Raw genomic sequence first — 11879 nt, 5'->3', positions numbered from 1 at the left:
GCCGGCCGGCAGCCCGTCCGCCCGAGCGAGCGGCACCGGGCGCCAAGGGGGTCGGCGCCGGCCGCCATGTGCTCCCAGCTCTGGTTCCTGACAGACCGCCGGATCCGCGAGGACTACCCGCAAGTGCAGATCCTGCGCGCCCTCCGGCAGCGCTGCTCCGAGCAGGACGTGCGCTTCCGGGCGGTGCTCATGGACCAGATCGCCGTCACCATCGTCGGTGGCCACCTCGGTGAGCGAGGCGGGCCCCAGGAGGGCGGGGAGGCGCGCCAACGTCCCCGAGAGGCGGCCGGGTGGCGCGCTCACCCCGGCCTCCCTTAGCCAAGTCTCTTTCGGGTCCTCCAAACCAGCAGCTCTCCCCTTGGGATACCTCTTTGGGTTGGGGAAAGCTCCTAACCCTGATAGCTTTCACAGACCACCATCTGCCCTGGGGCCAAAACGTGGGACGTGGTTTGATTTACTTAGGGCACTTTGTTTTGTGAAAAACTCAAATTCACCTGAAGCCGCCTGGATATCCGAGGAAAATCACCTGCCTCCCCAAATCAGCAAATTCTGCTTGCATGGATACCCTGTCGTTTCAGACTCTGAGATTTATAGACACCCCCACTAAATTTACAAAATTGCCGTTAAGATCTAATGTTTTTATAGTTTTCCAGGAATGTGTAAGCATCATAATGCACTGCATAGATTATAATTCCCCAGCTAGCAACGTACATATAGGCAAAAATCTGAGAACGAGTGGAGTCACCTGTCAAGCATTAGGTGAGAGAGTAGACCTTGGATGGGTTTTCTTTAACTCATCCTCCTCCCTTTAAAAGTGTTGAATTCTAATTTCGGAAAAGCCAGGATTTCAGGTACAGACTATTCTGACTGCACTGATCACTCCACTGCTGTGTCCAAGAGACTTTTTTGGGTAAGACCTGCTTATCATCTGTGACCCTGACCTCAAAATGTTAAATGTATGTTTAGATATTCTTAGTTATCCTTAATATCAGCAGTCTCTGGCTTAGGGATCCAGATTTAGGAATCCTCCCAAGGGTTGCTGTTTGAGTATCTACAGCACTCCACTGGAGGTATCCAGCCACTCAAGGGGTTCAGTTTAGGGTGCTTCGTGGGATACCATTCATATTATTTCAACCACACCTTGTTAAACAGGCTCATAATTTGTTACTTTTCTTTGGTGGGGAAAATGGTTCCGAATTCTGAACAAGCTACTTAAACAAATGAAATTTTGAATTCAACCCATTTCTAGGTTGAATATTTCTGTTACAGATCTTTCATCCATAAGTGTATCTAAACACTTCCTAAGTAATATCAGATTGTATAGCTGTTGTAGAAATATATCACAACCATTAAGTGTCTTACGTTTAGTCTAAAACGGAATCTTTCGAGCTTAAAGGGTGCCCCCTCCCTATCCTTGATTTGCTAAAACCTTCACAGTTAGTTAATGTAGTCCAGATTCCTGGACAGGGAATCTGAAGACCTGAATTCTTTGCTGCTAGCAAGTATTTTGGCTTTGCTTTGGGCAAGTCACTCAATGTCTTTGAGTCTCAAGTTTTTCATTTGTAAAACTGGGAGTGAAGTTTCCTCCAGCTCTAAAATTCCGTGTTTCAGTACTAACCTGCAATAATCTGCTATATTTACTGATCTAGATCAACAAGTACTTCATATATATATACTTCCACCCCTAGGATCAGTTTGTTTGCTCTTCCTCTCCTTCTTCTCCCCCCGCCCAACCCTGTTCTCCTTTTTAACAGCTTGTAATGTCTTTTTTTGAGATACTCTAACCAAAATTTCACGTAATGTTCCTGTTGTAGACCCATCACTAAGTCTGTATAAGAGTAGGAAAATGCTCTGTTTTGCTTCTAAAACCCCATTTTAAAGAACTGGACCCAGGAAAGAGAGAAAATTAAATTCTAATGCTGCAGAAACACTTAAACCCTTTTGTTTAGTGTCTTAAAACTTTATGGAATTCATGTGTGAAAGTATCTCAATCTATTTACAAACCAGGAGTTACTTCTTTTTTAAGAAAATCTAGACAGTTATTTGCCTGATCAGTGGAGAAGTTGGAAAAAGTTTTTTGTTTTTTTTTTAAATGCAGTTTTAACTTTTTGCTAATTCAGAGATAGCCACACACAACACATAAAACAAACCTGTTAGGTCATCACTTCTGCCACACCAAAGTAGCCACAAGATTTATTTGTCTGGGGGTAGATTGATTAAAGCACAAGAAAATGAGTTCCATGAAAAGAGCACCCTTGTTTGCTTTGTTCAGTGCTATGATGGTGACTAGAATAGTGCCCTGCACATAGTAGGCACTCAATAAATGTTTTTGAATGAATGAAGATGTGAGCTCTGTGTCCGAATTTCTTCTATAGTCAAACAATAGAAAACCCTGGGCAATTTGCTGAGCCAAACATTTCTCTGAAAAAAATTCCAGAATTTACTGTCTTTGAAATACAGAAATATGTAGTTACAATGATATAGATGCTATTTTCCGTTTGAGAATTACAGAATGTTAGAGCCAGGAAGGACTTCGAAATCTTTCGGTTTAACCCTTACGTTTTACAAATGAAGAACCCAAAGCTCAAAGAGATGAAGCTACTTGCTCAGTGCCATCCCAGCTAGTTAGTAGCAAACCCACAGTTAGAAACCCTGGTCTCCTAATTCCCACCCCAGTGATGGGGAAGTATGCTTTAGGACATCTGCAATCTATAGTTTCTTTCTCAGCAGATGTGGAATTAAACTGAATTGCATTAAATTGAGGCTAAATAGCACCTTTTCAGAGTAATTTTATAGTTTATGTAACTTATAGGTAACTTAATTAAGTTAGCTTAATTAACTTAAGTAACTTAATTAAGTTACTACCTCTACAAAGCCTTCATGCTTTCACTCCTTTCTCCTCCTTCTTTAGGCTGGTGTAGGAACATGATGGAGTTGATCTGGAGCGCATATGGGCAGTGTCTTAGCTTTAGTTCATTTCTGAGGTTCCCTCTGTGGAGGCTAGTAGGAGTCTAAATCCTGGGATTATATCTGGAAATAGGATTCAAACGAGATTAAAAGTTGTGGATCTAAAAATTGTAATTGTTTTAAACAAGATGACATATGTAAGCTGAAAATGCTATAAAAATGAAAGGTTTTATGATTATTATACTTAATAATAATTAGTAATCTACCCTACCCAGCATGGATTGGGGAGACTACTGGGCAGAAGGGAATGACCTTTGGGTAACTGAAGCAATCCCGTAGAAAACATCCTCCCTCCCTTAACTTACTGATAGATTATGAGAATCATATCCATCTCCATTTCCTTCTTAAAAACCACAATTCTTCATTCATTCATTCATCAAATATTTATTAATTATTCTCAACCCTGAGGATAAGGCGGCGAATGTGACATCAAAATGCACATAATAATAATAGTAATAGCAAAATGTATATAGTTCTTATTCTGTGCCAGGAATAGATCTAGATGCTTTTCACATATTAACTCTTATAAACACATATAAAGGTATCTGGGCACCTGGTGCTGGCTGAGATACAGAACCAATACTCAATAACTCTGGTCCAAGCACTTTCTGTCTCCTCTCTTGCACTCCACTCCATGTGTCAGCCTATACTGACTTCAGCATGCCCTTTCTGACTCTGGGCCTTATGCTAAAATTCCCTCTGCCTGAAACGCCCATCTGGTCCAGTTTCTCCCACATGGTGAACTTCAAATCCAGCCCAAGTGTTACTCATATCTATAAAGGCTTTCTTGAGCTCCCTACCCTGCCCCAAGTAATTCCTTTCTTCCATCTGCTACCAAATGACATTATGCATACCTTTTTTTAATAGCATTATCATATTTTAGGAGTCCTAGGGGCACAAATGGTTAAGCGCTTGACTACTAATCGAAAGGTTGGTGGTTTGAATCTACCCAGAGGTGCCTCGGAAGAAAGACCTGGCAATCTACTTTTGAAAAATCACAGCCATTGAAAACCCTGTGGAGTACAGTTCCACTCTGAAACACATGGGGTCATCATGAGTTGGAAGCAACCGGATGGCAACTGGCTTTTATCATATTTTATTGTAATGTATCTATTTACAAGTCTTATCTCACTCCCCACCCCCAAGACTGGGGATTCCTCAAATGTGTGCTCCATAACTGGCACAGCATGTAGTAGGTCTTCAGTTAATCAGCTAATGTTTGTTGGATGATCGAGTGAAGTACCTTAAAGGTCTATGAGACTTTGACCGTGATTAGTTTCTGTGTTTGGGAGATCATGACTGGATGTATAAATGTGTGATGAGTGATTATATGAGGACAGATTCACTAGTGAGAGTTAAGTCCTTTAACCATCCACAAGCCTGTATAATTAACTGGCTCAAGAAACAAGTATAGTCACAAACGCAGATAAAATGAGCCTGACCTAGAAATGACGGTGTGACATTGGCTTCTTGGGAGCAGAATGATTCAGCATTTTTCCATATTTTCACAGCTAAACCTTGGTGGCTATATGGCAGTTTATAGGTTGGGTTCTTTAAATCAAGGTGTTCTGGGATCCTTTTACTTGGTTTTTAGCACTAATCAGGTGAGTAGGGCTTTTTTAAGTGTGTGTGGAAAGGGGTGTGGGGAAAGATCCTAACTAAATTTCTGTGAAGACATGGTCGACCTTAGCCTGCCAAAAGACAGTAGAAGGTCTCACAGAGAAAGAATGAACTTCCATTACTGTGTAAGAAGACACTACCCGGAACATGTACCATGCTAACCTTTGTCTCACAGAGGTCTTTAACCTTGATTCTTCTAAAGGCCTGTATCTGACACCTTGTGATCTGAATAATACCACCATACAGCACTAGTAGAAAGGTGAGGGAGTGAGTAGAAGCACCTACCATATGATATTTCCAAACTAATGTGAGTGCTGAATAGATACACTTTACCACATGGGTCCACACTTATAGCTGTAGGCTGGCCTCAGGGACTGAGGATGGGTTGGAAGTTTAATTTATGTTTTTAACATTAGTTTTTAGAGAGACCTCATGAACTTTGTTAAGTAGAGTTCTAGAACCCATACATTGGGATCCTTAGAGCATCTCAAATCCCTACTCATAGATTTCTGAACCACCTGTTGCTGCTACCATGACACTTTTACCATATTTGTTAGACTTCCCTGGTGGAAGGGGGTACAGCCATCACTCAGGGATTTCCATGTCATCCCTGCCCACTCCACACATCCTTGTCACTTCCTTTACTACCAGGTAGTTCACTGACATGCAGTTGCTTCACTGCTAGCTTTAACATACTCCAGCCCCTTCCCTGCATACCCTACCTATTGCCCTGAGAGGCTTCACCTTAGTAGGGTTTTATGAGGCAGTAGTGACTCTGTGGTAGAATTCTCACCTTCCCTGTGGGAGACCTGGGTTCTATTCCCAGCCAATGCCCCTCATGTGCAACCACAACCCATCTGTCAGTGGAGGCTTGTGTGTTGCTATGATGCTAAACAGGTTTCAGTGTAGCTTCCAGACTAAGATGGACTAGGAAGAAAGGCCTGGTGATCTACTTCTGAAAATCAGCCAGTGAAAGTCCTATGGATCACGATGGTCTGACCCGCAACCGATCATGGGGATGATGCAGAACTGGGCCACAGTTTCGTTCCATTGTGCATGGGGTTGCCATGAGTCAGGGGTTGACTTGATGGTAGCTAATAACAATGCTGTTTTTGTTCTTATTGTATTTTCGGTGCAAATATATACACCAATTACTACACATAATGTTCAGTGATGCTGGTTACGTTCTTCCCATTGTGTCAACATTCTCATTATTTCCGTTCTAGCTGTTTCACTCCCATTAACTTAGTCTCACTGCATTCCAAACCTCTCATCCATGCTTTAGAGTACCTATTGTTCATTTGGTCACATATAGATGATTTTTATTTTTTTTAAAGAACACAATACTCAAGGGTGACATTCTGTACAATAATACTTTTTTTATAGTTTCTTTTTTAAGTTATATGTGCTTTAAGTGAAAGTTTACAGCACAAATTAATTTCTCACTCAAAAATTTATACACAAATTGTTTTGTGACATTGGTTCCAACCCCTGCCATGTATCAGCACTCTCCTCCTTTGCAACCCAGGTTCCCTGTGTCCCTTTGTCCAGTTTTCCTGTCCCTTCCTGCCTTCATGTCTTTGCTTTTGGGCAGGTGTTGCCTATTTGGTATAACAATGCTATTTTAACACAAACCTATAACTTGATCTGAAATTCTCTCTATTTCTACTGATCCTTTACTACTAAAAAGCAACTCAAGACTCCACTATGAGAAAGTGATACATTTAAATTACGTTGCGTTGGGGAACCAACAGGAATAATGGCTCTTCATTCCTGTAACCCTTTTGTTAATACTTTAATATCTTCTTTGTCTCTTCATCTTCACAACAATCCTATTCATTCACTGTATTTATTTATTTCAACAAACATTTATGAATGCCCACTCTGGGCCAGGCACTGTGCTAGGCACTAGAAAGAAATGGAAAGTAAAAACAGACATAGTCTTTGCCCTCATCATTATGATTTTTTCCATTCATTCAGTCAAGGAATATCTGCTGACTGCCTACTATGTATAAAGTACGGTTCTAGGCACCAGAACAAAGCAGACAGAGGTGGAGGTAGAATATAAACAAGGTAAGTAAAATATATAGTGTGTTGGTGAAATGGACTAAGGAAAAAAGAGCAAGGAAAGAGGATAGAAAGTTTCAGGAGTGGGAGAGGAGAGTGGAATTTTAGTTAAGGTGGTTAAGGTGGTCTTCACCCAGAGGATGATATTTGAGTAAAGACCTGAAGGAAGTGATGAAGCAAACTGGTTGCATATCTGGGAGCAGAGTAATTTAGGCAAGAGAGAATAACAAGGAAGCCAGTGTGGTCAGAGCAGAGTGAATAAAGGGACGAGTATTAGGAGAGGAAGTCAGAGAGGTGGGAGTGGGGAGGGGAATAGATATATAGGACCTGTGGGTCGTTGTAGGGCTTTGACTTTTAATCTGATGAGCAGGGAATCATTGAAGAGTTTTGAGCAGAGGAGTAAACTGATCTGTCCTGTGTTTCACGGGGTCATTCTGGCTGATGTGTTGAGTATAGATTGACGGGGGCAAGGGTAGAAGCAGGGGGATCTCTTAGGTTATTGCTACAATTCAGGTGAGAGATGATGATGGTTGGGCTAGAAGGATAGCAGGGAAGGAGGTGAAAAGTGACTGGATTCTGGATATACTTTGAAGGCAAAGCTGTCAGAATTTGGACCAGGCAGCTGAGAGAGTAAAGCTTGCCATTTACTGCTATGGAAAGCATGTGAGAGGAGTAGGTTTGGATAGGTGGTCCATCTCAGGACTCAGTCTGAGATGCCCATGAATCATCCAAGTAGGAATGTCAAGTGGGCAATTTGTTGTAGAGATTGGGACTCAGGGGCAAGGCCTGGCCTGAAGATATCAAATTAGGAGCATCTCCATATATCCATCAAGGGAGTAACTATACATAGAGGTCCAAGGGCTGAGCTCTGGGGCACTGTAGTGCTTAGAAGTCAGGAAGATAAGGAGGAACCAGCAAAGAACCCTGAAAAGATGTTAGAGAAATGAAGAAAATGAGGAGAGTGTGGTGTCCTGGGAACCAAGTGGAGAAAGTACTTCAGGAAGGAAGATGTGATTAGACCAGATCGAATGTTGCTAATAGATCAAGTAAGATGAGGAATGAGAATTGACCATTGGATTTAGCAATGTGGTGGTCATTAGTAAAGTGATGAAAACAGTGACTATAGACACTGTCTTAGGAGTTTTCTTGTAAAGGGAAGGTGAAAACTTGGATGATAGCTCAAAGGGGAAATGGAGTTGAGAGGCTTTTCTTTAAAAAGAGAGAAATAACTGCATGTTCGTATGCTGAAGTGAATGATCCAATAGAAAAATTGATGATGTCAGTTGGACTCAGAGGGAAAAGGTTAAGGAAATACTCACTGAAAAGACTGAGGATGAGGGGATTTGCTACCCATTGACTGTGAGCTCCAGAAGGCACAGTGGAGATGGGAAAGAGTAAAAGGTGGAATTAGAAAAGGCAGTGCCAGATCTATATGGGGTCTAGGGTCCAGGGAAATGGTGTGGCCTTGGAGACTGGACTCACGTGACTGATGTGAACAGGGATGAAGGACATGTTGAGATTTGCCTTGGTGGTCGCAAGATAGTGTTGGTGAGGCAGGTGGGGAAGAGGGAAGGTTTGCAGAGTTCTAGAATCTTTTCATTTTGCAGAAGAGGAAACCGAGACCCAGAGAGATTTTGTGCCTTGCTGTCTTAGCTACCTAGTGTTGCTGCAACACAAACACCACAAATGAGTGCTCTAAAGAACAGAAATTCATCCTCCCACAGTTCTGGAGGCTAAAAGTCCAAATCAGGGTCCTGGCCCTGTTGATTCCTTTCTTGTTGGTAGCCCAGGTGTTCCTTGGTTCCTTGGTGTTCCCTGGCTTCTAGATGATCCTCTCATGGCACCTGTCCTCCCCAGTGTGTTTGTCTCTGTCTCTATTCTGGCCTTTTTATAATTTAGAGGTGATTAGGTTTAGGATCCACCCTGTGCTTGTATGATTTAATTAACATAACAAAAGAAAACCCCTATTTCCAAACAGGATCACATCCACAGGTACCAGAACCAGGATTTCAACACATATTTTGGGGGAACACAGTTCAGTGCATAACACATGCCAAGCTGTTAAGTGATAGCTAGGAATTGAATCAGGTCTTCTGACTTGAAGGCCAGTTCTTTATCTACTTTGCCATACTGCCTTTTATCTCATGCTGTTGCAACTTCTTGAAATGTCTTTCCAAATACTCACTTTAGCCCTGAGATATTCCTGAGCTCAGTACTTATAAGACTGCCATGCCTTTATCACTGGTTTGTTTCTGAGAGGTAGACATTATGCATTTATTAGTTTTACACACTTCTTCAGCACCCAGAGGCACTGAGGCACCATCTCCTTTCTGAAACTTTCCTTGATTCTCTCTCCCCAGGCAGAGATAATCACCCTAACTGCTCCCTCCTCCTTTGCTATCACTGTATGGTGATACATATTCCTGTTGCAGCTCTTACCACATTGTGTTACAATCACTTACCTCCCCCCACCCAACCCCTGACCCAACTAGACCGATAAACTCTTAATATCTAGTTGCTCCAGACAGAGCATCAATGGCATTAATAACAGTTGCATGTTGTCTTCCTAAATTCCAGGGATATTAGTTTTTGTTTTTTTTTTTCACTCACCCTCCACCCCCATACTTAGCCCTTAGAACAGTGCCTGTAGCCTAGCTGTCAGTGGTCCACCCATGTCCCTTTGGCCCTTACTATTTGACTGCACTGAGGCCCCACTTCTAACCAACAGCACCTGCATCTCTTTGCTGAAGGCTTTCTTTAGTCACAGGCTTGCACACATGGCAAACCAGAAAGCCAGGGAATTAACACCACCCCCAGGAGCAACCCTCAACCAAAAATATACATTGTCAGCTCCTTGACCTCTCAGGTGGGACAACTGAGGTGTGTGTACTAAACCATGGCTGGAGTTCCCCAGCAGAATTAAGCTCCAGTTGCCCAAAGTGGTCACTACCTTGATCACACTCACTTTGTTTGTTGCATTCCCTTTCTTGTCTCCTTTCTCTACTCCCCTACTAGTGTTTCTGGAAATCACCACCCAAATAAACTACTTGCACTAAAATCGTTGTCTTAGGGTGTGCTTCTGGGGAAACCCGAACTAACACCGGGCTTGACACAAAGTAGATGCTCCATAAATATTCGTGGAATGAAAACATGAAGTGATAAATGTGTTGAGTGAATGAATGAATAAATATTTAAGTTGTGTGTGTATCTTTCTCCATGAGGAGACTTTAAGCCCCTGGAGGGCAGAGACTGCCAGGTTCTTCTTTGTATTCCCACATCCTACTTAATAGCATGTCTAACTCATATCAAAAGTTCAATAAAGGTTGAATTGAATTAAATCACCTCAAAATAGCAGTTGATGGGAAGAGACAGTGACTACATAATGACTGTGGGTTTTAATGAGGTGAAGGTGAGATTTCTTCGGGCATTGTAGCAAAGAACTTTAAAAAGGGGAGGAGGAGTGGCAATAGCATCTACTTATTAAGACTAAAAATAACTTCCGTATGAGAAAATGAGGGGAAGGGGGCAGAGTAGAAAGAAACAAGGGTAAACCCCCAGAGTGGTAGAGAAGAGCCAGATCATATTTCAGATGATACATCTTCCTTGTAACACAACAAGATGATGTGAAGCGCTTAATGAGTTATCTGCTTTGTTTATATTATTGATTCCTTTCTGACAATTTTTAGAGCTTCACTACCAGCCAGTGTTACATGATCCTGCTACAATGTAATCCTTTTAAAAGCTGCCATATGTGAGGTCTTTGTTGGCTTTCATGCTACGTTTTCTTGCTCTTTTCTTATTTCTGCTTTCTTTGTATATGAAGGTTTTTTCCTAGAATTCTAGAAACCAGTTCAGTTTTGAAGCTTTTTTTTTTGCAAAGCCAGGGATGTATGTGTGTGCACACATCAGTGAATGCTGCATGTGCACAGGTTGGGGGGGTGATAACGCATTACACATCAGCTTCATGTAAATGCAAAGACGTTTACAGTCAAATCTATTCCAGGGCTCCGTATTATGTGACTAATTTAAATGAGATAATATATGTGAAATTTCTCAGCAAAGTACCCAAAACACAACAGATGCTCAGTAAAAATGCTAGCTGAATTCAAATCTGAATTACTATACTTTTATTATCTATGCTTCTACTTCCCTCTATTGGTATGATGATTGAGAACAGTTTTTAATTTTTAGAGCTTGACTTTCCAATAATAATTTCTAAAGCTATTTCTCTGTCCTTTATTATAAAGTGCATTTCTTGGCTGTGATGATTAATATTATGTGTCAACTTGGGTAGGCCATGATTCCCAGTATTCAGTAATCATCCTCCATTTTGTAATATTATATAATTATCCTCCATTTTATGTGTTATAAATCCTAACATCTGTATGTTAGTTAGCAAGATTAGTGTGGGGTGTATCTTGAGTCACAGCCTTATTCAAGTCACACCCTTAGTCAAGTCACACTCTTTCTCAAGTCACACCCTTTCTCAAGTATCTGATGTAAGGGGAGTTTCCTTGAAGGTGTGGCCTACATCCAATATATATGGATGCATTGGCAAAACTCTCTCTTGCTCAGGATCCTGCACCCAGCTTATCATCATTTGACCTCCAGTTCTTGGGACCTGAGCCAGCACCTTGCCGTCTGATGTGCTGACTTTGTAATTCAACAGCTTCTGCAGCCCTGTGAGCCAGCAGCCTGCTGTCTGACTTGCTGATTCTGGGATTCACTAGCTTCCGCAGCCCCATGGGCCAGCAGCCTGCTGTGTGACCTGCCGATTTTGGGTTCATCAACCCCGGCAACCACATGCATCAGGAGAAGCCTCCAGCCTGATGCCCGACCCATGGATTTGGGACTTGCCAACCTCCACAACTGCATGAGCCATTTCCTTGAGATAAATCTCTCTCTCTCTGTCTATGTGTATATACATATGCTTCACTGGTTTTGTCTCTCTAGAGAACCCAGCCTAAGACATTAGCTATTGCACAAGTTTTGCAGCATTTAACTTAATTTAACCCAAGCCATGGTATTTTCAGTTGCCTCATATGCATGGGAAAGCTAGACAGTGAATAAGGAAGACCAAAGAAGAATTGATGTCTGAATTATGGCATTGGTGAAGAGTATTAGTATACCATGGACTGCCAGAAGAATGAACAAATCTGTCTTGGAAGAAGTACAGCCAGAATGCTCCTTAGAAGCAAGGATGATGAGACTTTGTCTCATGTACT

General features: G+C 41.9%; 1 protein-coding gene across 1 annotated transcript in view; it reads left to right on the top strand.

Moving 5' to 3' along the window:
- Window positions 1-10: 10 nt before the first annotated feature.
- The window catches only part of RIMKLA (ribosomal modification protein rimK like family member A), a 30712-nt gene continuing 18843 nt past the window's right edge, over window positions 11-11879 (top strand). The window contains exon 1 of the mRNA XM_004371875.1: window positions 11-229. Within this exon, the coding sequence (XP_004371932.1) occupies window positions 67-229 (163 nt within the window). The 5' untranslated portion in view covers window positions 11-66. The remainder of the gene's footprint in view (window positions 230-11879) is intronic.

This window comes from Trichechus manatus, unplaced genomic scaffold (genome assembly GCF_000243295.1).
Source record: "Trichechus manatus latirostris isolate Lorelei unplaced genomic scaffold, TriManLat1.0 scaffold00015, whole genome shotgun sequence".
Taxonomy (NCBI): domain Eukaryota; kingdom Metazoa; phylum Chordata; class Mammalia; order Sirenia; family Trichechidae; genus Trichechus; species Trichechus manatus.
This window is presented reverse-complemented; position numbering and strand designations above follow the sequence as displayed.